Below are 27186 nucleotides of genomic sequence, written 5' to 3'. Positions count from 1 at the left end.
ATACACTGAATAATACCGCCATATACAGAAAACACCGCCTTATACAGATATATAATATCACCCTATAGAGTACAAATATCACACAGAAAACAAATATTGCCATTGAATTCTTAATAAAAATGCCGCCATACAATGCTGAATATCTGATTTTCATTTGCTCCTGCGGGTCCGTTTTCAGGGGTCCTATGTGAATAGTACCCCAGGACACTTTCCTATATATTCAGCCCTGCCTACTGCTTCAGGACGCCATTTGAAGAAGGTCAGGTCCCTCCTCGCTGGCTTGGTCCTCCCAGGAATCTTCACAGGATGGCTCCACACACATGGGCGCCGTGCACAGGTGAAGCCTCGGCCCTCAGGGACAGGCGGCTGTGGGAAGACAGGCGTCAGTAATCCGGGTCCCCTTGGGTATAGGCAGATGTGTGGGAGATGAGCAGAGGATCCACCATGGATGTGGTGGTTCTAGTTCTGGGGCCCCAAAACGTCCAGATAATATAAAGATGCAAAACAACATATGGTTGTCACCAACTGGCCTCAGTCTCTGAGGTCATCCTTAAAGGGAGTGTCCAATCTATTCTGGTAGGGTGTGGGAAATATTCTTTATGTCTTGTCTTCCAGTTATCTGAAGCCAGATGTGGAGAAAAAATCCAAACACAAGACGGCGGTGAAGAAGAAGACACTGAACCCAGAATTTAATGAGGTAAACGGTGGGGTTGTGTCACTGTTTGCCGCCATTTTATAATGGTGAGTTTCATCTTCTAAAATGGCTGTCACCATTGTAATTATCTTCCTGTCATTATTCAGGAGTTCTTCTACAAAATCGCTCTGCATGAGCTCCAGAAGCGGAGCCTGGAGGTGACTGTGTGGGATTATGACCTGGGAAAGTCCAACGATTTCATAGGTGAGAATAAAGATGGCTGTCATGGAGGCGCGAGCTACACAGGCGATTTCATAGTTGAGATTAAAGATGGCCGTCATGTAGGTGTGAGCTACATGGGATGACAGGGCTCAGAGGTTGGCTTAGGCCCCGTAGACAGATCTTGATGTCATTAGGTGACCGCAGTGCTTCTGATTGGCCAAGACAGCTTGCAGGCGTGACATATCCCCTCCATGTAATGGCGGCCATTTTCTATTGAACTTGTACAAAACTTACTGAATCCTCCATCTCGTAACTCGAATCTTCTGTATTCCAGGGGGTGTTACGCTCGGCATGAACGCAAAAGGGGAGTGTCTGAAACACTGGATGCAGTGTCTCTCTTCCACCAATCAGAGGGCAGAACACTGGCACACGCTGACCAATGAGCTTCCAGGATCCACCTTCACCGACTAAAGAGCGCGGAGAAATGGCAGGGATCTGACAGGGATCACACACCTGCACACTCACACCACTAAACTCACTTCATGGAAAGTCATGGTCTACATAAAGATGGCCGCCGGGAGGAAGGATGAATATGCCTACGTCTGCGCCATAACTAGACGTTACCTGTTTATTCTTTCACTGACGGAATTTGGAGAGGAGGCAACAATGGGGCGATCACTAACTGATAATGTGTATATTCATATCAATATAAATCCATGAAAAATGGCTGCTTTATGATGACCTCACCGTATGGGAATCACCGACCAGAACTGTCCTAAGCCAACCCCGGGTCAGAGCCGGTCCAGGTGCTCACTTGGGGTCTTGGGTGGGAACGTGACCTCTGCCCTTTAAATGGTGCAGAATACCCCTTTAATTAGCCAAAAAATGTACCCCAGGGTGGTCAGTAGGGGTCAATAATATATCTCAGGGGGTAGCTAATATTGATAGTAGAACCAACCAATGGAGGCCTGGGATCTCAACGGAGGCCACCACTTTGTAAGAACTAATGATGTCACTGGAAAACAAGGCCACAAAATGGTGCAATCCAGTCATAGAAAGGCAGAAGCAACCAAATGTCTGACAAAATGGAGGAATCTATAGTGTTACGCTCCCAAAATGTCAGAATGACACAAAATGGTGGAACGCAACCTATCCCAGTCACAAAATGGTGGAAATGACAGAGTGACTGACAAAATGGACGAATCTAGTGTTACTCTTCCAAAATGGTGGATTAACGGTCACAAAATGGCAGAAAGACGCAAAATGGTGGAACGCAATCTATCCCAGTCACAAAATGGTGGAAATGACCGAGTGACTGACAAAATGGACGAATCTAGTGTTACTCTTCCAAAATGGTGGATTAATGGTCACAAAATGGCAGAAAGACGCAAAATGGTGGAACGCAATCTATCCCAGTCACAAAATGGTGGAAATGACCGAGTGACTGACAAAATGGACGAATCTACCGTGTTAATCTCCCAAAATGGTGGACTGACTACCACAAAATGGTGTAATCCAGTGTATTACCGGCATAGAGAAGCAGAAACAGCCAGGTGACTGACAAAATGGACGAATCTACAGTGTTACTCTCCCAAAATGATGGATTAACTGTCACAAAATGGCAGATTGAAACAAAATGGTGGAACACAATCTATCCCAGTCACAAAATGGCGGAAATGACCGAGTAACTGAAAGAATGGACGAATCTTCAGTGTTAATCTCACAAAATGGTGGAATTCAGTCTACGATTGCCACAAAATGGTAGCCAGAATGAAGAGAGTGACCAAATCGACAATCCACAAAATGGTGGAATCCAGTCTCTGACGTCCATAAAGTGGACGAATCTACAGTGTACCTCTCACAAAATGGCTGACTCCGCTAAGGACGAGGCCTAAAGTATAATATTGAGATCAGTTACTGTTTTCTGTGTAGACTGAGGCGCCCGGCTCGGCGGCGCTCCTGCCTGGTGAGGCCTCATTACTCCGCCGCGGATTAGACAGCGCCTCGTCTCATTAGCGGAGATTTCTGTCTGGTAATTGGATTTAATTACTCCTAGATCCTGGCGGGTCACGTGGCGGCTGAGCGCTGCTAATCTGTAAGTGATCCGCCGGCTTCTGTCAGGCTAATGCCATTATGTGGTAGCGGGAGGACAGTGAAGGCCTGAGGTCTTTTCTGTCAGTCGCCCATAGCAACCACTTAGCGCACATCAGCACTGTTGCTATGGGCGATCCATATGTTTTACTAAATGATCAAACCCACCGAGACACGAACAAAAAAATATGTAATTAGCAACTACTACGCCTCTCTGCAAACGACAGTATCACCACAGACATCCCGCACCGCCGCGGGTCCGCACACGAAAACTTCCATTAATCTGGCACCTTGGCGGCCATGTTTGAAAGGACCAGAAACTATAGAGTTAGATCACATTCCCATCGCTGTGTGACCGCGCAAAATAAAATGTAACTATGCAGGGGGCAGACGGAGCCATATAACCCAGGAGCGAGCACAAACCGCCAGTCGTATAAATATTGGCGCCTGTGATTATTGACGATCAACTCACTTCTCTCGTAATCACGCGGTAAAAGAGCAGCCGCGCTCTCCAACCCGCTGACATCTGATTGGCTGCATATTTGTAATGGGGTCACATCCCAGACAAGATGGCGGCTCAGGACAGATTAGGCATCGTCCATCCGAGCTATGGTTGCTATGGGTAGCACCTCCATAGCAACCAGTCTCCGGTTACGGTTAGATGAATGGAGCGCCCTGTGAGATGGCGAGGACGTGCGCCCGCCGGTACCACGGCGCCCACTATGCACCGCTCACACCTTCACTCTTTGCACGTCTTGTTTTTTTAATGTTTTGTGACTTTGCGTTTTGTATGTTGGGGGAGGGGATGTGTGTGATCTGTTTTGTACAATGGGCGGGGGCGGGGGGGGAGAGTCAGTGCTCGATCTTCGCACGCCGGCACTGCGTTTATGCAAAATCGTGTCTTTTGTAACTTTATTACTCTATTTGTTTTACGCTGGCGAAGCGGGAGCGGTCAGAACGTAGGGAACGGCGTCGGACGCCACGATTAAGAGGCAAAAGCCCAAAAATCTTCCAGGGTGGGGGAGGGGTAAATCAGGGTTGTCAATGACCGAACCAGACAATACCATGTTGTGTATACTGTATACCGCTGCATGAGAAACGCGGTCACATGACGCAGGCGCTTCCTCTCTTAGGGCGTAAGAGACTCCACAGGGAAGATCTATAGCTATTGTGCTCGCTCTGGGGTTGCCAAGGCAGCGTCAAATACTTCTATGCATGGACTTTCTGTCATGTGACCGTCACTCATGATCACATGACAGGAATTCTAATTAGGATTGGTCTGTGGGTGCTACCATGGCAACCTCAGAGCGAGCACAACTCCTACCAAACAGTCTCCTTCCCGTTAGAAACAAGCCAGTCTCTTAGGTCCGCTTGTCCCAGGCCCGTCTGCTGAACCGAAAGGCGTCAGACCTCCAAACCCGGCAGAGGCAGAGATTTAAAGGGACAGCGACAGGGCTGCTGCTGTCATGGTGACGGGGTCAGGACCGCTGAGTACTGCCTGATGTTATGATGCCGGGCCGCACGTGACTGATGGTGTTTTGTGTCGTGTGTGTCAGGTTTGGATCGGGGTGCGCGGGAGGTGGAGCGCCCTATATTTGCATGTCACAGTCTCCTCCTGATTACTGCACTCAATAAAGGCAAAAACTAAGTCGTCCTGTGTCATGTGTTACCCCCAGAATGGTGCCGTGACTCCGCTCAGCTGTAGTTTGCTACAACGTATCATGTCGCCCGTATACAGGTGTAACAAACCCTCAGCCGTGAGGTATTTTTTGTTTCCGTTCACTGACAGCGAGCCACGACCATGACAGTGAGCAGAGACCCCGACAGCGAGCTGAGACCCCGACAGCGAACCGAAAGCCCCAAAAGTGAGCCCAGACCCCGACAGCGAGCCGAGTCCCCGACAGTAAGAGAAGACCCCGACAGCGAGCTGAGACCCCGACAGCGAGCTGAAAGCCCCAAAAATGAGCCGAAAGCCCCAAAAGTGAGCAGAGACCCCGACAGCGAGCCGAGTCCCCGACAGCGAGCGGAGACCCTGACAGTAAGAGGAGACCCCGACTGCGAGCCGAGTCCCCGACAGCGAGCCGAGACCCCAACAGCGAGCCAAGACCCCAACTGCGAGCCGAGACTCCGGCAGTAAAAGAAGATCCTGACAGTAAGAGGAGACCCCGACTGCGAGCCCAGACCCCGACAGCGAGCCCAGACCCCGACAGCGAGCGGAGATTCCGGCAGTAAAAGGAGACCCCGACAGTAAGAGGAGACCCTGACAGCGAGCCGAGACCCTGACAGTAATAGGAGACCCTGACAGTAAGAGGAGACCCCGACTGCGAGCCCAGACCCCAACAGCGAGCCAAGTCCCCGACAGCGAGCGGAGACCCCGACAGTAAGAGGAGACCCTGACTGCGAGCCCAGACCCCGACAGCGAGCCAAGTCCCAGACAGCGAGCGGAGACCCTGGCAGTAAGAGGAGACCCCGACTGCGAGACCAGACCCCGACAGCGAGCGGAGACCCTGGCAGTAAAAGGAGACCCTGACAGTAAGAGGAAACCCTGATAGTGAGCCCAGACCCCGATATCTAACCAGACAGCTGCAGAAATTATCATACAGCGAGACATGAAAGCATTGTGCTGCTCCTCGCCTGCCCCCTGCTGATCAGAGGTGAGTACTGCAGCACTGCACATGGAGAAAAGTATGTGCACCCTCCATGGGCTTCGTCATCCTCCTTTTGCCACAGACATTAATATGGCGTCATCCTCTGCAGAGATAGCGGCTCCGCTCTTCCGGGAAGGATTGTCTACAAGATCTTGGAGGCATCTGTGGGATTTCTTGCCTCTTCATCCAGAAGATTATTTGTGAGGTGACCCTGATGTTGGGGGAGGCCGGGCTCACAATCTCCATTGTAGGATGGGTCCGGGCTCTGTGCGGCGTCATGTTCCCCCCTCCATGTCTGTATGGAGCTTGTGCAGTCAGGGGGAGCAGATGAGGGTCCTCCCCAAACTGTTCCCACAAAACTGAAGCTACAATTGGGCACAAGGTCTTCTGCTGAAGACTAAGATTTCCCATCACTGGTATAAGAGGCTGCGGCCGCCCCCTGATAACAGCCCGGAGCATCCTCCTCCTCCATCTGTACAGGGGGCACAATGCAGTCAGGGGGGGACGTCCTCCATCCCCGAATCCAGACCCCTCCAGCAGAGGCAGATAGAGACCTGCGATCAGTCACAATCAGAATAAACCTCTCGTTTTGGGTCAATTTTGAATCAAAATTATTTCTATTTGCCAAATGCCAGAATAATGAGAGAGCGAGAGAATGTTTTCAGACATTCTTCTTCCTTTCTGCACAGTGACGTTCCCTCCAGGTCATTAGTATTTGGTGGCATTGCCCTTACACTGTGTGACTTGGGGGGAAACGTTTTGGATCCTTCCAGAAGCTTCTCACCGTAGTTGGTGGAATTTGGACCGATTCCTCCTGACAGATCTGGTGTAGCTGAGCCATGTTTGTTGGTCGCCGCTCGCACCGGCCTTTTCAGCTTTGCCCATAAATTGTCCATAGGATTGAGAACAGGGTGTTGTGATGGCCACTCCAAAACGTTGACTGTTTTCTTCTTAAGCCACTTTGTAACTAGTTTGGCAGTAGCTTTGGGTCATTGTCCATTTGGAAGACCCATTTCCGCCCAAGCTTTAAGTTCCTGGCTGATGTCTTGAGATGTTCTTCAGTATTGCCACATGATCATCCCTCCTCATAATGCCATCTATTTTGTGAAGTCACCAGTCCCTCCTGCAGCAAAACAATCCCACAACATGATGCTGCCCCCGTGTGTCACAGTTGGGAGGGTTCTTAGGCTTCAAAGCTTCTCCCTGTTTCCTCCAACTGTAACAATGGTCAATATGGCTAAACAGTTCAATTTTAGTTTCGTCAGACCACAGGACATCTCCAAAAATTAAGGTCTTTGTTCCTGTTGCATTTTTCTGTTTCTTTTGGAGTAATGGCCTCTTCCCGGCAGAGTGGTCTTTCAGCACATGTTTACACAGGACTCATTTCACTGTGGATAATGACACAATGTTACCAGCTTCCGCCAGCATCTTCACAAGGTCTTCTGCTTTTGTTCTTGGCTTGATCTGCACGTCTGACCAAAGCACATTCATCTCTGGTGCACAGAACCCGCCTCTTCCTGAGCGGTATAATGGCCGGACATTCCCATCTTGTGTGTACTTGCGTATAATTGTTTGTACAGATGAATGAGGCATCTTCAGGAATCTGGAAATTTCAGCCAAGGATGAACCAGACTTCTGCAAGTCCACAATTCTCTTCCTGAGATCTTGGCTGATTTATTTTGACTTTCCCATGATGCTGCACAAAGAAGCCGTGTGTTTCAGGTGTGCATTACAATACATCCACAGGTGTGCCTGTAATTAACTCAGATGTTGCCAATAAACCTATCAGAAGCTTTCAAAGACATGACATCATCACATGGACGGTCCCATATTGTTTAAAGGCACAGTACTCTTAGTGTATGGAAACTTCACTGCAGAAAGTAATAAAAATGCCTGAAAACATTCTCTCTCCTCATTATTCTGGCATTTGGCAAATAGAAACAATTTTGGTACCTAATTGACCTGAAACAGGAAAGATTTATTCTGACTTCACATTCGATAGTGAGAAAAACCTGCAGATGTGCCTGTATAGAGAGCGGAGGGAAAAACCTGCAGATGTGCCTGTATAGAGAGCGGAGGGAAAAACCTGCAGATGTGTCTGTATAGAGAGCGGAGGGGAAAACCTGCAGATGTGTCTGTATAGAGAGCGGAGGGGAAAACCTGCAGATGTGTCTGTATAGAGAGCAGAGGGAAAAACCTGCAGATGTGCCTGTATAGAGAGCGGAGGGAAAAACCTGCAGATGTGCCTGTATAGAGAGCGGAGGGAAAAACCTGCAGATGTGCCTGTATAGAGAGCGGAGGGAAAAACCTGCAGATGTGTCTGTATAGAGAGCGGAGGGAAAAACCTGCAGATGTGTCTGTATAGAGAGCGGAGGGAAAAACCTGCAGATGTGCCTGTATAGAGAGCGGAGGGAAAAACCTGCAGATGTGCCTGTATAGAGAGCGGAGGGAAAAACCTGCAGATGTGTCTGTATAGAGAGCGTAGGGAAAAACCTGCAGATGTGTCTGTATAGAGAGCGGAGGGGAAAACCTGCAGATGTGTCTGTATAGAGAGCAGAGGGGAAAACCTGCAGGTGTCTGTATAGAGCGGAAGGAAAAACCTGCAGATGTGTCTGTATAGAGCAGAGGGAAAAACCTGCAGATGTGTCTGTATAGTGAGTGGATGGAAACTAAGGGTTTCAACTGTACGGCTCGTCATTGTGCCTGGTGGTGTACGGCTTGGCATGAAAGAAGTCCGGGTGGGAGATTACATACCGGGGAATGACTGAGACACATGGCCGATACTTTCCTACAGATCCTGGAGGAAATCACAGACTCTTGTGTATTTTTATCTTTATTCAATCATGATTACAAGATCTGACAATAGACATTGTTGCAGGATTTCGCCTCCATGCAATACCACTCTGTCATCACCAGGTGGCGCTACAATACAAAAATTCATAATGAATGGTGCAGATGCTGCAGGGAGGGGGCACTGCCCATACACCCCCACCCCCGCTGCCGGCTCCTGGTAACATCTGGCCTGGTCGGCTGTAAACATAGGGCCCGGGGCCACATCTCCGGGGGTCATTACCATGGGACAGTTCATTATGAGGGTCACGCTCGGCTGCGTGGCACACTATACTCCCCCAGGATCAGAGGGTGCACTCTGCAGCACCGCTGGAGCAGACTTCAGTGCAGCCCATGTGCGCTCACATCCGCGAGGCCCGCACGCTTACTCCGGGATGTCTATGACCAGGTCGTCTTCCTCGTCCCCGTCCATGGGCCCCTCTTCTCCGCTGCCCTCCCCGCCATCGCTGAACATCTGCACGGGCACGGTGCTGAGGACGGGTGGGGGAGGGGCGTGCTTGCTGGAGGAGGACAGCGGGGGAAGTCCAGATGACCGGGAACCAAAGGGCAGGACCCCCGAGGGCGAGCTGAGGGCGATCTGCGGACAGAGGAGAGATGGTCAGAGCGGGGGGCTATGGCGGCCGGCGGGGGCCACGCTCACACACAGCTGCTCTCACCGGTACCTTGGGCTTCCTGGGTTTAACCCCGCGGCTCTTTCTGTCTCTCTTGACTCGCTCGGGTTTGGGGGACGTGGAGTTGGGGAGAGGAGCCAGATATTCCGAGGGGAACGGGGTGTAGGGGGGTGAGCTCATCTGATGGACGGGGGAGGGGTGGAGAAAACACAAATTATGAAATGGGATGAGGGAGGGGGGAGAAGTCATGTGACAACCCAGCAATATGGCCTCCCCCATCCCCCAATGTGACACAACAACTCCCATCATGCCCGGGCACAATGTGAAGGTTTCCGGCTCTCCGGGGCCCGCACTCACCGCGCTCAGGTAGGGGCCTCCAGACGGGTGCAGGGACAGTGCCGAGGAGGAGGACGGGGGAGGGGAGGCTGGCCCGGCAGAGGGGCTCCTCTTCCTGCAGGAATGAAGCGAAATCCCCTCAGTGATCAGCGCCGAGACCCCCGCTGCCGATGAATCCGAGCATGGGGTCTCTGCACTCACCTCTTGGCGGTCGGGGTGCTGGTGTCGCGGCCGCCCTCCGTGTCGCTGTTATCTGAAGACGCCGTCAGGTCAGAATCTGCAAAGTGACAACACTCAGTTACTCCTCCTGGAAATCTCCATCCTCGTTACCCCCATATCCCAGCCCTCCATTATTCCTCAGTTCCTCCTCCTGTCACCAATCTCCTGTACCTGAGGAGTCGTCATCCACGTTCTCATACTGGATGATCCGGTCCAAGAGGAAACTGAGGAGACAGAGAGGAGCGGGGTGAGGGAGCGGGGTGAGGGGGCGGGGTGTAAGCCTGAGACCGCCCACAATGCACCGGCGCTCACCTCTTATCGCGGGACACCTTCAGCAGCTTCCTCTGGGCCCTCCGCAGCTCCTCCTGGAAACACTCCTGCTCCTACAGATAGGAAATATAAGACGCGGCCACATCCAGAGCTGACGACAAAATGCCGGGGTCCAGGGGGTGCGAAGAGAGGAACCAACCGTACAGCAGACCCCCAGCGCTCACATACCCCCCTCCCCTCCATACATTGAACCCCCAGCGCTCACATACCTCCTCCCCTCCCCTCCGTACATTGGACCCCCAGCACTCACATACCCCCTCCCCTCCGTACATTGAACCCCCAGCGCTCACATACCCCCTCCCCTCCGTACATTGAACCCCCAGCACTCACATACCCCCTCCCCTCCGTACATTGAACCCCCAGCGCTCACATACCCCCTCCCCTCCCCTCCGTACATTGGACCCCCAGCACTCACATACCCCCTCCCCTCCGTACATTGGACCCCCAGCACTCACATACCCCCTCCCCTCCGTACATTGAACCCCCAGCACTCACATACCCCCTCCCCTCCGTACATTGAACCCCCAGCACTCACATACCCCCTCCCCTCCGTACATTGAACCCCCAGCGCTCACATACCCCCTCCCCTCCCCTCCGTACATTGGACCCCCAGCGCTCACATACCCCCTCCCCTCCGTACATTGGACCCCCAGCGCTCACATACCCCCTCCCCTCCGTACATTGGACCCCCAGCGCTCACATACCCCCTCCCCTCCGTACATTGGACCCCCAGCACTCACATACCCCCTCCCCTCCGTACATTGGACCCCCAGCGCTCACATACCCCCTCCCCTCCGTACATTGGACCCCCAGCGCTCACATACCCCCTCCCCTCCGTACATTGGACCCCCAGCACTCACATACCCCCTCCCCTCCGTACATTGAACCCCCAGCGCTCACATACCCCCTCCCCTCCGTACATTGGACCCCCAGCGCTCACATACCCCCTCCCCTCCGTACATTGGACCCCCAGCGCTCACATACCCCCTCCCTTCCGTACATTGGACCCCCAGCGCTCACATACCCCCTCCCCTCCGTACATTGGACACCCAGCACTCACATACCCCCTCCCCTCCCCTCCGTACATTGGACCCCAGCGCTCACATACCCCCTCCCCTCCATACATTGGACCCCCAGCGCTCACATACCCCCTCCCCCCGTCCGTCGTACCCGAGGGTAATGTGCCCCCTCCGTCCGTCTTACGGCAGACCCCTGGGGGTCATGTGCCCCCTCCCCTCCGTACATTGGACCCCCAGCGCTCACATACCCCCTTCCCCCGTCCGTCGTACCCGAGGGTAATGTGCCCCCTCCGTCCGTCTTACGGCAGACCCCTGGGGGGTCACATACCCCCTCCCCCCGTACCCCTGGGGGTCATGTGCCCCCTCCCCTCCATACAGCGGACCCCCAGCACTCACATACCCCTTCCCTCTATACGGCGGACCCCTGGGGGTCACGTGCCTTCTCCCCTCTGTACTTTGGACCCCAGGACTCATACTCCCTTCCCCTCCGTATGGCGGACCCCCAGTGCTCATGTGTCCCCTCCCCTCCGTACAATGGACCCCCAACACACACATACCCCCTCTCCCCCATACAATAGACCCCCAGTGCTCACATGCCCCCTCCCCACTATACGGCGGACCCCCAGCGCTCATATAACCCCTTCTCCTCCATACGGCGGACCCCCAGCTCTCATATAACCTTTTCTCCTCCGTACAGCGGACCCCCAGCGCTCATAACTTTTCTCCTCCGTACAGCGGACCCTCAGCGCTCATATAACCTTTTCTCCTCCGTACAGCGGACCCCCAGCGCTCATATAACCTTTTCTCCTCCGTACAGCGGACCCTCAGCGCTCATATAACCTTTTCTCCTCCGTACAGCGGACCCCCAGCGCTCATATAACCTTTTCTCCTCCGTACAGCGGACCCTCAGCGCTCATATAACCTTTTCTCCTCCGTACAGCGGACCCCCAGCGCTCATATAACCTTTTCTCCTCCGTACAGCGGACCCTCAGCGCTCATATAACCTTTTCTCCTCCGTACAGCGGACCCTCAGCGCTCATATAACCTTTTCTCCTCCGTACAGCGGACCCTCAGCGCTCATATAACCTTTTCTCCTCCGTACAGCAGACCCCCAGAGCTCATATAACCCCTTCTCCTCCATACGGCGGACCCCCAGCTCTCATATAACCTTTTCTCCTCCGTACGGCGGACCCCCAGAGCTCATATAACCCCTTCTCCTCCATACAGCGGACCCCCAGCGCTCATATAACCCCTTCTCCTCCGTACGGCGGACCCCCAGCGCTCATATAACCCCTTCTCCTCCGTACGGCGGACCCCCAGCGCTCATATAACCTTTTCTCCTCCGTACGGCGGACCCCCAGAGCTCATATAACTCCTTCTCCTCCGTACGGCGGACCCCCAGCGCTCATATAACCCCTTCTCCTCCATACGGCGGACCCCCAGCTCTCATATAACCTTTTCTCCTCCGTACGGCGGACCCCCAGAGCTCATATAACCCCTTCTCCTCCGTACGGCGGACCCCCAGCGCTCATATAACCTTTTCTCCTCCGTACGGCGGACCCCCAGAGCTCATATAACCCCTTCTCCTCCGTACGGCGGACCCCCAGCGCTCATATAACCTTTTCTCCTCCGTACGGCGGACCCCCAGAGCTCATATAACCCCTTCTCCTCCGTACGGCGGACCCCCAGCGCTCATATAACCTTTTCTCCTCCGTACGGCGGACCCCCAGAGCTCATATAACCCCTTCTCCTCCGTACGGCGGACCCCCAGCGCTCATATAACCTTTTCTCCTCTGTACGGCGGACCCCCAGCGCTCATATAACCTTTTCTCCTCCGTACGGCGGACCCCCAGAGCTCATATAACCCCTTCTCCTCCGTACGGCGGACCCCCAGCGCTCATATAACCTTTTCTCCTCTGTACGGCGGACCCCCAGAGCTCATATAACCCCTTCTCCTCCGTACGGCGGACCCCCAGAGCTCATATAACCCCTTCTCCTCCGTACGGCGGACCCCCAGAGCTCATATAACCCCTTCCTCTCCGTACAGCGGACCCCCAGAGCTCATATAACCCCTTCCTCTCCGTACGGCGGACCCCCAGAGCTCATATAACCCCTTCTCCTCCGTACGGCGGACCCCCAGAGCTCATATAACCCCTTCTCCTCCGTACGGCGGACCCCCAGCACTCACATATCCCCTCCCCCATGCAGTGGACCCCCAGCGCTCACATAGATCAGGAACTTGAGTTTGCGCTTCAGGTTCTTGTACCGCCGCTTATAATCCACCTCTCCGTCCGCTTGGCCGTTCATCTTCACTGCAAAACATACAAGGAAACCGTCAGCAAGAAAAGGGTTAACCTATGACGAGCTATGGTCATGTGATGGCAGGAGCCAATCAGAGCTGAGCTCTCATCAGTCTCCGGATAATGAAAGCCGCGATTCCATTGGCTGCTGTTTTGAGCTGGAGCAGGTACACCTCAAGAAACTACCAATCGCCTTTTCGTCCGCATAAGAGGCATGCTGGGACTTGTGGTTTCCAGGACCTGTTATATCGCTGCCTTACCTCTCCGCTTCCAAGCGCACAGGACCCGCCCAGTGACTATGGGAACATGACGTCACTTCCTGTGAGCTTTCACCGAACGATCTGCCGCCATGAGTGACCGGGGTGTAGTGTGAACCTCCGACAAAATGGCGGCCGCTCTGCGCGCACTGGGCGGAGTTACGTGTCCCCCAATCAGAACACCAAGTGTAAAGCTTCTAACCATCGTCCAATGAAAAAAATCAACAGACGGGTCCAGACCAATGAGGGGCGGGGGGCGCGGCCGTGTGGCGAAGGTCCGGAGTTTAAACATGGCGGGAGATGTGGAGCGGGAGATGCGGCTCTTCACCCGGGGGCTATTCCAGCAGAGCCCGGACCTGAGGTGAGAGTGACGTCACCACCTGTGTGCGGGAGGAGTGTGACGTCATGTGTGTACAGCGGGCTGTGCAGTGTGACGTCGCTGTGTGGGGCCTGTACTGCGTGACTGTGTGTGTGTGTGTGTGTGTGTGCGTGCGCTGACGTCACTGTGTTGGGCCTCTGTGTGCAGTCTGTGCGGGGGCTGTGCCGTGTGTGTGTGTGTGTGTGTGTGTGTGTGTACGGGGGCTGTGCCGTGTGTGTGTGCGGGGGCTGTGCCGTGTGTGTGTGCGGGGGCTGTGCCGTGTGTGTGTGCGGGGGCTGTGCCGTGTGTGTGAGTGCGGGGGCTGACGTCGCTGTGCGGTGTGAGCGCGGGGGCTGACGTCGCTGTGCGCGCGCGGGGGCTGACGTCGCTGTGCGGTGTGTGTGCGCGCGTGCGGGCTGACGTCGCTGTGCGGTGTGTGTGTGCGCGCGGGGGCTGACGTCGCTGTGTGTGTGCGCGCGCGGGGGATGACGTCGTGTGTGTGTGTGTGTGTGTGTGTGTGTGTGTGTGCGCGCGCGCTGACGTCACTGTGTTGGGCCTCTGTGTGCAGTCTGTGCGGGGGCTGTGCCGTGTGTGTGTGTGTGTGTGTGTGCGGGGGCTGTGCGGTGTGTGAGCGCGGGGGCTGACGTCGCTGTGCGGTGTGCGCGCGCGGGGGCTGACGTCGCTGTGCGGTGTGTGTGTGCGCGCGCGGGGGCTGACGTCGCTGTGCGGTGTGTGTGTGTGCGCGCGGGGGCTGACGTCGCTGTGCGGTGTGTGTGTGTGCGCGCGCGGGCTGACGTCGCTGTGTGTGTGTGTGTGTGCGCGCGCGCGCGGCTGACGTGTGTGTGTGTGTGTGTGCGCGCGTGGGGGGCCTGACGTCGCTGTGCGGTGTGTGCGGGGGCTGACGTCGCTGTGCGGTGTGTGCGGGGGCTGACGTCGCTGTGCGGTGTGTGTGTGTGTGCGGGGGCTGACGTCGCTGTGCGTGTGTGTGTGTGTGTGTGTGTGCGGGGGGGCCTGACGTCGCTGTGCGGGGGCCGTGCGGTGTGTGCGGGGGCCTGTACTGTGCGGGGGCTGACGTGGCTGTGTGCGGGGGGGGGGGGGGGGGCTGTGCGGCTGTGTGCGGGGGGGGCCTGTGCGGGGGGGGGGGGGCCTGTGCGGCTGTGTGCGGGGGGGGGGCCCGTGCGGCTGCGTGCGGGGGTGGGGCTGCGTGCGGGGGGGGGCCTGTGCGGCTGCGTGCGGGGGGGGGCCCGTGCGGCTGTGTGCGGGGGGGGGGGGCCCGTGCGGCTGTGTGCGGGGGGGGGGGGGCCCGTGCGGCTGTGTGCGGGGGGGGGGGGGGGGGCCCGTGCGGCTGTGTGCGGGGGGGGGGGGGGCCCGTGCGGCTGTGTGCGGGGGGGGGGGGGCCCGTGCGGCTGTGTGCGGGGGGGGGGGGCCCGTGCGCGGGGGGGGGGGGCCCGTGCGGCCTGTACTGTGAGATGTCATAGTGTACTCTATGGTCACTTTCCCCCTCTCTCGGCAGCGTCCTCTCGCAGTCCTCGGTGCGCGCTCAGTTCTTGTCTCACTGCGGCCGCTCAGCGCTGTCCTCACCAGAGCGTCAGATCCTGAAGAAAATAGTGGAGGAAGAGCTGCTGAGGATGCAGGTACCGGGGGGCTCCGGGGACCCTCCAGACACATCCAGAGCTGACGTCACGTCTGTGCAGCTGGACATGAGCTCCCACAATGCACCGCTCACTGGTAACCAGCAGAAGCGTGAGTGCAGCTCTGGATGTGAATGGAGAGTAAGTTGCTGTTGTGGTTTGCGGTGTGTGTCAGCGTAGTGTCCAGAGGATGGAGGCGCTACCAGGAGACCTGGAGGAGGACAACCCCCAGCAGCAGGACCGCCACCTCCGCCTTTGTGCAAGGAGGACCAGGAGGAGCGCTGCCAGAGCCCTGCAAAATGACCTCCAGCAGCCACAAATGTGCACGTGTCTGCACAAACGGATAGAAGCCGATTCCATGAGGATGGCATGAGGGCCGATGCCCACAGATGGGGGTTGTGCTCACCGCCCAGCACCGTGCAGGACACTTGGCATTTACAGAACACCAGGATTGGCAAATTCACCACTGACGCCCTGAGCTCTTCACAGATGAGAGCAGCTTCACACTGAGCACATGTGACACATATGGGTCTGGAGACGCCGATCTGCTGCCTGCTACATCCTCCAGCATGACCGGTTTGGCAGTGGGTCAGTAATGGTGTGGGGTGGCATTTTTTGGAGCGCCACTGAGCCCTCCATGTGTTCCCCAGAGGTAGCCTGACTGCCATTAGGTACCGAGATGAGATCCTCAGACCTCTTGTGAGACCATATGCTGGTGCGGTGGCCCTGGGTTCCTCCTAATGCAGGACAGTGCCAGACCTCTTGTGGCTGTAGTGTGTCAGCAGTTCCTGCAAGATGAAGGCATTGAGGCTATGGACTGGCCCGCCCGTTCCCCAGACCTGAATCCAATTGAGCACATCTGAGACATCATGTCTCGCTCCTTCCACCAACGTCACCTTGCACCACAGACTGTCCAGGAGTTGGAGGATGCTTTAGTCCAGGTCTGGGAGGAGATCCCTCAGGAGACCATCTGACACCTCATCAGGAGTATGCCCAGGCATTGTAGGGAGGTCATACAGACACGTGGAGGCCACACACAATACTGAGGCTCATCAGGGGCATATCCAGGCATTGTAGGGAGGTCATACAGGCACGTGGAGGCCACACACACTACTGAGCCTCATCAGGAGCATGCCCAGGCATTGTAGGGAGGTCATACAGGCACGTGGAGGCCACACACACTACTGAGCCTCATCAGGAGCATGCCCAGGCATTGTAGAGAGGTCATACAGGCACGTGGAGGCCACACACAATACTGAGCCTCATCAGGAGCATGCCCAGGCATTGTAGGGAGGTCATACAGGCACGTGGAGGCCACACACAATACTGAGCCTCATCAGGAGCATGCCCAGGCATTGTAGGGAGGTCATACAGACACGTGGAGGCCACATACACTACTGAGCCTCATCAGGAGCATGCCCAGGCATTGTAGAGAGGTCATACAGGCACGTGGAGGCTACACACACCACTGAGCCTCATCAGGAGCATATCCAGGCATTGTAGGGAGGTCATACAGACACGTGGAGGCCACATACACTACTGAGCCTCATCAGGAGGATGCCCAGGCATTGTAGGGAGGTCATACAGACACGTGGAGGCCACACACAATACTGAGGCTCATCAGGGGCACGTCCAGGCATTGTAGGGAGGTCATACAGGCACGTGGAGGCCACATACACTACTGAGCCTCATCAGGAGGATGCCCAGGCATTGTAGGGAGGTCATACAGACACGTGGAGGCCACACACAATACTGAGGCTCATCAGGGGCATATCCAGGCATTGTAGGGAGGTCATACAGGCATGTGGAGGCCACACACACTACTGAGCCTCATCAGGAGCATGCCCAGGCATTGTAGAGAGGTCATACAGGCACGTGGAGGCCACACGCACTACTGAGCCTCATCAGGAGCATATCCAGGCGTTGTAGGGAGGTCATACAGGCACGTGGAGGCTACACACTACTGAGCCTCATCAGGAGCATATCCAGGCATTGTAGGGAGGTCATACAGGCACGTGGAGGCCACACACAATACTGAGGCTCATCAGGGGCATATCCAGGCGTTGTAGGGAGGTCATACAGGCACGTGGAGGCCACACACAATACTGAGCCTCATCAGGAGCATATCCAGGCGTTGTAGGGAGGTCATACAGGCACGTGGAGGCCACACGCAATACTGAGCCTCATCAGGAGCATATCCAGGCATTGTAGGGAGGTCATACAGGCACGTGGAGGCTACACACAATATGATAAGGCCGTAATTTTGGTTGATGCAATCTAATCATGCATCCCTCTTAAACTGTCTGCAGTCCAAATTATGAGTCACTCGTGGTAGCATGCATAACCACAATCTTTCACACACACACCAGAGACGTGCTCAGATATGAATAGAAAGTAAGACTGATTTATTTCCGGAAGTTGTACAAATATATATAACCTTATTGGCTAGGTGCCAAGAATACGTAACACGTCTCCTATTGGATAAAGTAGAACAGCTTATTCTGTGATATACAATTTACTGTAATGTGCTTGGTTCCTCATTTATATTAAGCAATGTCAGCATGATTCACTTGTCACAAGAATAGCCCAGACTGTCTGTCTGAGTCTTATGCCAAGAGATATGTGGGGTACAGTTCAAACACCATCTTAAATCCTGTTCTTTATGGATATCTCCATGTAACAATGATATACTCATAATAATTCATAATCTTGTCCATAACAAATACTGAGCCTCATCAGGAGCATATCCAGACATTGTAGGGAGGTCATACAGACACGTGGAGGCCACACACAATACTGAGCCTCATTTTGACTTGTTTCCACTTTAATTTTGTGTGTCTTCATATCCAGGCCTCCATTGGTTAAAACATTTGATTTCCAGTGATGATTTCTGTGTGATTTTGTTGTCGGCACATTCCACCTTATACAGAACAAAGTATTCAATGAGAAGGTTTCATTCATTCAGATCTAGGATGTGATATTTCAGTGTTCCCTTTGCTTTTTTGAGCAGCGTATATATGTATATGTGTGTGTGTGTGTGTGTATATATACACAGTTAGGTCCAGAAATATTTGGACAGTGACACAAGTTTTGTTATTTTAGCTGATTACAAAAACATGTTCAGAAATACAATTCTATATATAATATGGGCTGAAAGTGCACACTCCCAGCTGCAATATGAGAGTTTTCACATCCAAATCGGAGAAAGGGTTTAGGAATCATAGCTCTGTAATGCATAGCCTCCTCTTTTTCAAGGGACCCAAAGTAATTGGACAAGGGACTCTAAGGGCTGCAATTAACTCTGAAGGTGTCTCCCTCGTTAACCTGTAATCAATGAAGTAGTTAAAAGGTCTGGGGTTGATTACAGGTGTGTGGTTTTGCATTTGGAAGCTGTTGCTGTGACCAGACAACATGCGGTCTAAGGAACTCTCAATTGAGGTGAAGCAGAACATCCTGAGGTTGAAAAAAAAAAGAAAAAAATCCATCAGAGAGATAGCAGACATGCTTGGAGTAGCAAAATCAACAGTCGGGTACATTCTGAGAAAAAAGGAATTGACTGGTGAGCTTGGGAACTCAAAAAGGCCTGGGCGTCCACGGATGACAACAGTGGTGGATGATCGCCGCATACTTTCTTTGGTGAAGAAGAACCCGTTCACAACATCACCTGAAGTCCAGAACACTCTCAGTGAAGTAGGTGTATCTGTCTCTAAGTCACCAGTAAAGAGAAGACTCCATGAAAGTAAATACAAAGGGTTCACATCTAGATGCAAACCATTCATCAATTCCAAAAATAGACAGGCCAGAGTTACATTTGCTGAAAAACACCTCATGAAGCCAGCTCAGTTCTGGAAAAGTATTCTATGGACAGATGAGACCAAGATCAACCTGTACCAGAATGATGGGAAGAAAAAAGTGTGGAGAAGAAAGGGAACGGCACATGATCCAAGGCACACCACATCCTCTGTAAAACATGGTGGACGCAACGTGATGGCATGGGCATGCATGGCTTTCAATGGCACTGGGTCACTTGTGTTTATTGATGACATAACAGCAGACAAGAGTAGCCGGATGAATTCTGAAGTGTACCGGGATATACTTTCAGCCCAGATTCAGCCAAATGCCGCAAAGTTGATCGGACGGCGCTTCATAGTACAGATGGACAATGACCCCAAGCATACAGCCAAAGCTACCCAGGAGTTCATGAGTGCAAAAAAGTGGAACATTCTGCAATGGCCAAGTCAATCACCAGATCTTAACCCAATTGAGCATGCATTTCACTTGCTCAAATCCAGACTTAAGACGGAAAGACCCACAAACAAGCAAGACCTGAAGGCTGCGGCTGTAAAGGCCTGGCAAAGCATTTAGGCTATGTGCGCACGTTGCGTAAATTCATGCAGTTACGCTGCGCTTTGCAGCGCAGCGTAACTGCATGCGTCCTGCGTCCCCTGCACGGTCTATGGAGATTGTGCAGGGGCCGTGCGCACGTGGCGTCTCAGAGCGCAGCGCTTCGGCTACTGCCGAAGCGCTGCGCAAAAAGAAGTGACATGTCACTTCTTTCCTGCGCTTTGCCGGCAGCTCCTGCTCTGTCTATGGCAGGAGCTGCAGGCAGAGCGCATGGAATCGGCGCTCACTACGGACATTTCTGCAGCGATCTAAAGCGCACATGTGCTCTTCAGATCGCTGCAGAAATTTCTGCAGGCTAGTACGCAACGTGCGCACATAGCCTAAGAAGGAGGAAACCCAGCGTTTAGTGAGGTCCAAGGGTTCCAGACTTAACCCCTTCAGCCCCGGGGCACTTTCCGTTTTTGCGTTTTTGTTTTTTGCTCCCCTTCTTCCGAGAGCCGTAACTTTTTTATTTTTCCGTCAATCTTGCCATATGAGGGCTTGTTTTTTGCGGGACAAGTTGTACTTTTAAATGAAACCATAAGTTTTACCATATGGTGTACTGGAAAGCAGCAAAAAAATTCCAAGTGTGGAAAAATTGCAAAAAAAGTGTGATGGCACAATAGTTTTTGGGATGTTTTATTCACGGTGTTCACTATATGGTAAAACTGATGTGTGGGTATGATGCCTGAGGTCGGTGCGAGTTTGTAGACACCAAACATGTGTAGGTTTACTTGTATCTAAGGGGTTAAAAAAAATTCACAAGTTTGTCCAATAAAAGTGGCGCACGTTTTGCGCCATTTTCCGAAACACGTAGCGTTCTTATTTGTTGGGATCTATGGCTCAGTTACTGCTTATTTTTTGCGTCTCGAGCTGATGTTTCTAATGGTAGTATTTTTGCGCAGATGCTATGTTTTGATCGCCTGTTATTACATTTTGCGTAAAACTTGCGGCGACCAAAAAACGTAATTTTGGCGTTTGGAATTTTTTTGCCACTACGCCGTTTACCAATCAGATTAATTGATTTTATATTTTGATAGATCGGGCATTTCTGAACGCGGCGATACCAAATATGTGTATATTTATTTATTTTTTAACCCTTTAATTTTCAATGGGGGGAAAGGGGGGTGATTTGAACTTTTAGGTTTTTTGTTTTTTTTTTTAATTTTTTAAAACTTTTTTTTTACTTTTTATTTTATTTTACTAGTTCCCCTAGGGGGCTATAGCGATCAGCAATCCGATTGCTGATCGCTATCTGCTGATTACAGCTATACCGCTGTAAACAGCAGAAATAGTCACTTTCTTTCTTCCTCTGCTCCGTGCCGAGGAAGAATGAAAGTGAAACTTCGTAGCACCAGGCGTCATCACATGACCCTGTGCTACGATGGCAACCACCGAATGTCACGTGATCACTCACGTGACGTCCGGAGAGGGCGGCGGTAAGTAAAAAAGATGGCCGCGCGCATATAGATCTCGCTGCCAGACTTTGGCAGCGAGATCTAAGGGGTTAATGTTCCGGGTGGAATGCGATTCCACTCGGAACATGTAGGCACACATGTCAGCTGTTGAAAACAGCTGATATGTGTGCCGATCCACGCCGCCTGCCCGCGGCAGGGGGGCGGGGCTTACCGGGACACGATCCATGACGGATATATCCGTCCATGGTCGTGAAGGGGTTAAGGCAGTGATTGCCTCCAAAGGATTCGCAACAAAATATTGAAAATAAAAATATTTTGTTTGGGTTTGGTTTATTTGTCCAATTACTTTTGACCTCCTAAAATGGGAGTGTTTGTAAAGAAATGTGACAATTCCTACAATTTCTATCAGATATTTTTGTTCAAACCTTCAAATTAAACGTTACAATCTGCACTTGAATTCTGTTGTAGAGGTTTCATTTCAAATCCAATGTGGTGGCATGCAGAGCCCAACTCGCCAAAATTGTGTCACTGGCCAAAGATTTCTGGACCTAACTGTATATGTATGTATGTATGTATGTATGTATTGTGTGTGTGTGTATATATACACAGTTAGGTCCAGAAATCTTTGGCCAGTGACACAATTTTGGCGAGTTGGGCTCTGCATGCCACCACATTGGATTAGAAATGAAACCTCTACAACAGAATTCAAGTGCAGATTGTAACGTTTAATTTGAAGGTTTGAACAAAAATATCTGATAGAAATTGTAGGAATTGTCACATTTCTTTACAAACACTCCACATTTTAGGAGGTCAAAAGTAATTGGACAAATAAACCAAACCCAAACAAAATATTTTTATTTTCAATATTTTGTTGCGAATCCCTTGGAGGCAATCACTGCCTTAAGTCTGGAACCCATGGACATCACCAAACGCTGGGTTTCCTCCTTCTTAATGCTTTGCCAGGCCTTTACAGCCGCAGCCTTCAGGTCTTGCTTGTTTGTGGGTCTTTCCGTCTTAAGTCTGGATTTGAGCAAGTGAAATGCATGGCTCAATTGGGTTAAGATCTGGTGATTGACTGGCCATTGCAGATGTTCCACTTTTTTGCACTCAGAACTCCTGGGTAGCTTTGGCTGTATGCTTGGGGTCATTGTCCATCTGTACTATGAAGCGCCGTCCGATCAACTTTGCGGCATTTGGCTGAATCTGGGCTGAAAGTATATCCCGGTACACTTCAGAATTCATCCGGCTACTCTTGTCTGCTGTTATGTCATCAATAAACACAAGTGACCCATGCCATTGAAAGCCATGCATGCCCATGCCATCACGTTGCCTCCACCATGTTTTACAGAGGATGTGGTGTGCCTTGGATCATGTGCCGTTCCCTTTCTTCTCCACACTTTTTTCTTCCCATCATTCTGTACAGGTTGATCTTGGTCCTCATCTGTCCATAGAATACTTTTCCGGAACTGAGCTGGCTTCATGAGGTGTTTTTCAGCAAATGTAACTCTGGCCTGTCTATTTTTGGAATTGATGAATGGTTTGCATCTAGATGTGAACCCTTTGTATTTACTTTCATGGAGTCTTCTCTTTACTGGTGACTTAGAGACAGATACACCTACTTCACTGAGAGTGTTCTGGACTTTCAGTTGATGTTGTGAACGGGTTCTTCTTCACCAAAGAAAGTATGCGGCGATCATCCACCACTGTTGTCATCCGTGGACGCCCAGGCCTTTTTGAGTTCCCAAGCTCACCAGTCAATTCCTTTTTTCTCAGAATGTACCCGACTGTTGATTTGCTACTCCAAGCATGTCTGCTATCTCTCTGATGGATTTTTTTTCTTTTTTTTCAGCCTCAGGATGTTCTGCTTCACCTCAATTGAGAGTTCCTTAGACCGCATGTTGTCTGGTCACAGCAACAGCTTCCAAATGCAAAACCACACACCTGTAATCAACCCCAGACCTTTTAACTACTTCATTGATTACAGGTTAACGAGGGAGACACCTTCAGAGTTAATTGCAGCCCTTAGAGTCCCTTGTCCAATTACTTTTGGTCCTTGAAAAAGAGGAGGCTATGCATTACAGAGATAATAAGTAGCAAGTTTTTCTTTTGGTCCGAAAAAATTATTTTAAAATTTAACTTTTAATAGTGCAACTAAAAGTGATGAAGTATCACAAACACCAGACAAACAACATAAAAAGGTTCTGGCCCTCCTATCGTCTCAAGGATTCATATAAGCCCAGAAATTGTTTGGACCTTTAACCCAAATGTAATCGGACTTCAATACCCGTCAATATAGGTGCCAATTAACATCCGTGTCCAAAAAAAATGGATAATTCTTACCTCACTCCATAACAAAGATATGAATTGGTCTCACCACATATTATTTGGATGTCATCAAACGCACATATTGGGGTCACAAAATACCCCTACCTCCCGACGCGTTTCATTCAAGTGTCGAACTCTTCAGGGGAGTCTCAAAAAATATATATTACATCCTTTTAGGGTCCTTCAGAACTGAACCCATATATCCGCATGACATGCAACTAGTGAGGATTCATCACATAACCACTCTGTGACGCATCCAACTTCGGTCCCAAAGGTTATGGACCCATAGCCTATACACCATGCATGTGGCTGGAGCGGCCGTGCTTATCGCTCTATGCATGTGGCTGGAGCGGCCGTGCTTATCGCTCTATCCGTATTTTATACCCCAGTGGCTACTTATTTTTTATGCATTACAGAGCTATGATTCCTAAACCCTTTCTCCGATTTGGATGTGAAAGCTCTCATATTGCAGCTGGGAGTGTGCACCTTTCAGCCCATATTATATATATAGAATTGTATTTCTGAACATGTTTTTGTAAACAGCTAAAATAACAAAACTTGTGTCACTGTCCAAATATATTCTGGACCTAACTGTATGTGTATGTATGTATTGTGTGTGTGTGTGTATATAGTGTATGTATGAGTATTGTGTGTGTATGTATATGTGTCCAACAATGTAGACCAGCTCACTTCTGTGAACCACCTGGAGCCTCCGCTGACCTGGGGTAACTCCGTTGTGCCTGGATCAGGACGTAGGAGTCCATCCATACAAATGTGAACAACGGCAGAGCAGAGTCCAGCAATAGCGTGAGCGATCCGGGAGAGAGGCTGTTTAAAAAAAATGTCTTTCATTTTATTCATAGATCCATTAAAATGCAGTGGTCCAAGCAGTTCAGAGCCGCATTATCGCAGGACAGTAGTGCAGATTAGAGACTACACGTTTTCAGGGGAAAAACCCGCCTTCTTCACGGTCCCAGAATGTAATCTGCTTTCCAGGCATGGAACCTTATATACATCTCACTCCCATCAGGGTAATTCTAGACATATGTGAGAGAACTTAACCCCTTCAGCCCCGGGGCACTTTCCGTTTTTATTTCTTGCTCCCCTTCTTCCAAGAGCCGTAACTTTTTTTTATTTTTTCCGTCAATCTTGCTTGTTTTTTTGCGGGACAAGTTGTACTTTTAAATGAAACCAAACCATAAGTTTTACCATATGGCGTACTGGAAAACAGCAAAAAAATTCCAAATGTGGAAAAATTGCAAAAAAAAACTGTGATGGTACAATAGTTTTTGGGATGTTTTATTCAGTGTTCACTATATGGTAAAAACTGATGTGTGGGTGTGATGCCTGAGGTCGGTGCGAGTTTGTAGACACCAAACATGTATAGGTTTACTTGTATCTAAGGGGGTTAAAAAAAAATCACAAGTTTGTCCAATAAAAAGTGGCGCACATTTTGCGCCATTTTCCGAAACACGTAGCGTTCTTATTTTTTTTGGGATCTATGGCTCAGTGACAGCTTATTTTTTTGCGTCTTGAGGTGTTGTTTCTAATGGTACCATTTTTGCGCAGATGCTACGTTTTGATCGCCTGTTAATGCATTTTGCGTAAAAACTTGCAGCGACCAAAAAAACGCAATTTTGGCATTTGGAATTTTTTTTGCCACTACGCCGTTTACCAATCAGATTAATTAATTTTAGATTTTGATAGATCAAGCATTTCTGAACGCGGCAGATACCAAATATGTGTATATATTTATTTATTTTTTTTAACCCTTTAATTTTCAAAGGGGGGGAAAGGGGGGTGATTTGAACTTTTAGGTTTTTTTTTTTTTTTTATACTTTACTAGTCCCCCCTAGGGGGCTATAGCGATCAGCAATCCGATCGCTCTGCCATATCTTCAGATCACAGCTATACAGCTGTAAACAGCAGATACAGTCACTTTCTTTTTTCTCTCTGCTCGCGCGAGCCGAGGGAAAACGAAAGTGAAAACTTCATAGGTGTGTGCGTCATCACATGACCCTGTGCTACAATGGCAACCACCGATAGTCACGTGATCAGGCACGTGACTTCCGGGTGGGGGCGGCGGTAAGTAAAAAACATGGCTGCGCGCATTTAGATCTTGCTGCCAGACTTTGGCAGCAAGATTTAAGGGGGTTAATGGCTGCGGGTGGAAGCAATTCCACCCGCGGCTAGCAGGCACACATGTCAGCTGTTGAAAAATAGCTGATATGTGTGCCGACCGCGCCGCCTGCCCCGCGGCAGGGGGGCGGGGAGCTTAACGGGACACGCTCCATGACAGATATATCCGTCCATGGTCGTGAAGGGGGTTAAACATGAGCTTGACAAGCAGATCAAACATATAAACTATCTGCATACTGATCAGTATACACCCGTACATGAGGATTATAAAGAAAGGATTCAATATTTTGGGAGAAAAATACAATTGGAAAATCCAATAACCTGACCATAAAATATAAATGGTACCGAAACATAGAGCAATAATGTTAGCGTTATATAGTGCAAATATATCCATAGTGCATAACGATATCCAGGCGATTATTGAAGCCCCCAGCTCAAATATCCCGCTACTGTCTCTGGCAAGCACTTTCTTATGAAAATCTCCCCCTCTCTGTGGTTTTTTTTCTACCTGCTCTATACCCAAAAAGGAGAAACCGCATAAATCCCCATTATGTTTTTTTGTAAAATGTCGGGATACCACTGATGCCCCAACCATAGGCAAATTACTAGCGTCTGATAGGTGTTTGTGGATTCTGGTTTTAAGGGGGGTTCATCGTGCAACCCACATATTGCATGCGGCATAAGATACACTACATTCTCCGTGTTACAGTTTATAAAAGAACAAACAAACTGTTTTGTTTTTTTTTATTGGAAATGGATGTAAATGTTATAGATTTGTTGGCAAAGCCGCAGCACTCGCGGATATTGGCACCCGCATTTAAGAAACCCTGTCGTTTGTAAACCAGTTGCTAGGGGAAGTTTTATCGGGATCTTTGAACATGCTAGGTGATGATAATGGAGCTAAAGTCGGGGGCAATATCATTCTGAGACAACAAAGGGAGGTATTTTCTGATGATTTTAACAATAGAATTAAACTGAGGACTGTAATTGGTGCTGAAGACCACCCTAGATTTTTTTAGAGTCAAACTGTCTCTTTTTTTTCTTAGTAGATTCCAACAGCTTAACCCTATCGATGCCTGCTACTATTTTCTTGGCTCTCTCCAAAGACCAATTAGGATACCCCCTTTTTTTTTTTTAAATTATTACAGGTCAATTTCAATTTCGTCCTCCAATCTATCACTAGATGTAGTATTTTAGTGTTGAGCGGACCCAGATCTGCAAATCCAAGTCCGACCCCAAACGCGGGGATTCCAGGTGCACGATCTGGGTTTTTTTTCTCTTTCTCTTTCTCTCTCTTTCTCTCTCTTTCTCTCATCTCTCTTCTACTCTCTCTTTCTCTCTTCTCTCTTCTTCTCATCTCTCTCTTTCTCTCTCTCTTTCTCTCTCTCTTTCTCTCTCTCTTCTTCTTCTCTCTC

At 50.9% G+C, this 27186-nt stretch overlaps 3 protein-coding genes across 7 annotated transcripts in view; 2 read left to right on the top strand and 1 right to left on the bottom strand.

The window, feature by feature from the left end:
- The window catches only part of DOC2A (double C2 domain alpha), a 69719-nt gene extending 65124 nt beyond the window's left edge, over positions 1–4595 (top strand). For both annotated transcript variants that reach the window (XM_075318591.1, XM_075318590.1), the window contains exons 9-11: positions 616–697; positions 802–898; positions 1191–4595. In XM_075318591.1, the coding sequence (XP_075174706.1) occupies positions 616–697; positions 802–898; positions 1191–1327 (316 nt within the window). In that variant the 3' untranslated portion in view covers positions 1328–4595. The remainder of the gene's footprint in view (positions 1–615; positions 698–801; positions 899–1190) is intronic.
- A 3815-nt stretch (positions 4596–8410) lies between these two features.
- Positions 8411–13628, bottom strand: INO80E (INO80 complex subunit E). Of its 3 annotated transcripts, none has more exons than XM_075318586.1 (8): positions 13521–13628; positions 13187–13272; positions 9924–9994; positions 9783–9835; positions 9594–9669; positions 9414–9507; positions 9102–9236; positions 8411–9022 (listed from the first exon to the last, which is right to left on the bottom strand). In XM_075318586.1, the coding sequence occupies exons 2-8, from the start codon at positions 13265–13267 to the stop codon at positions 8810–8812; spliced, it is 723 nt and encodes a 240-aa protein (XP_075174701.1). In that variant the 5' UTR covers positions 13268–13272; positions 13521–13628; the 3' UTR covers positions 8411–8809. The 3 variants fall into 3 exon arrangements, with proteins under 3 accessions (XP_075174701.1, XP_075174702.1, XP_075174704.1); XM_075318587.1 differs by having other exon boundaries at positions 9108–9236; positions 13521–13627; XM_075318589.1 differs by lacking the exon at positions 9102–9236.
- HIRIP3 (HIRA interacting protein 3) overlaps positions 13585–27186 on the top strand; it is a 26156-nt gene continuing 12554 nt past the window's right edge. Inside the window, exons 1-2 of one of the 2 annotated variants that reach the window (XM_075318584.1) lie at positions 13585–13878; positions 15389–15509. In XM_075318584.1, coding sequence (XP_075174699.1) covers positions 13760–13878; positions 15389–15509 — 240 coding nt within the window. In that variant the 5' untranslated portion in view covers positions 13585–13759. Of the gene's footprint in view, positions 13879–15388; positions 15510–24585; positions 24664–27186 lie in introns of those variants that run through there. The other variant, XM_075318585.1, reaches the window with a different exon arrangement.

The sequence above is a fragment of the Anomaloglossus baeobatrachus genome, chromosome 7 (genome assembly GCF_048569485.1).
Source record: "Anomaloglossus baeobatrachus isolate aAnoBae1 chromosome 7, aAnoBae1.hap1, whole genome shotgun sequence".
Classification (NCBI taxonomy): Eukaryota; Metazoa; Chordata; class Amphibia; order Anura; family Aromobatidae; genus Anomaloglossus; species Anomaloglossus baeobatrachus.
Note: the sequence above shows the minus strand (reverse complement) of the source record. Positions and strands in the feature narration are given on the sequence as shown.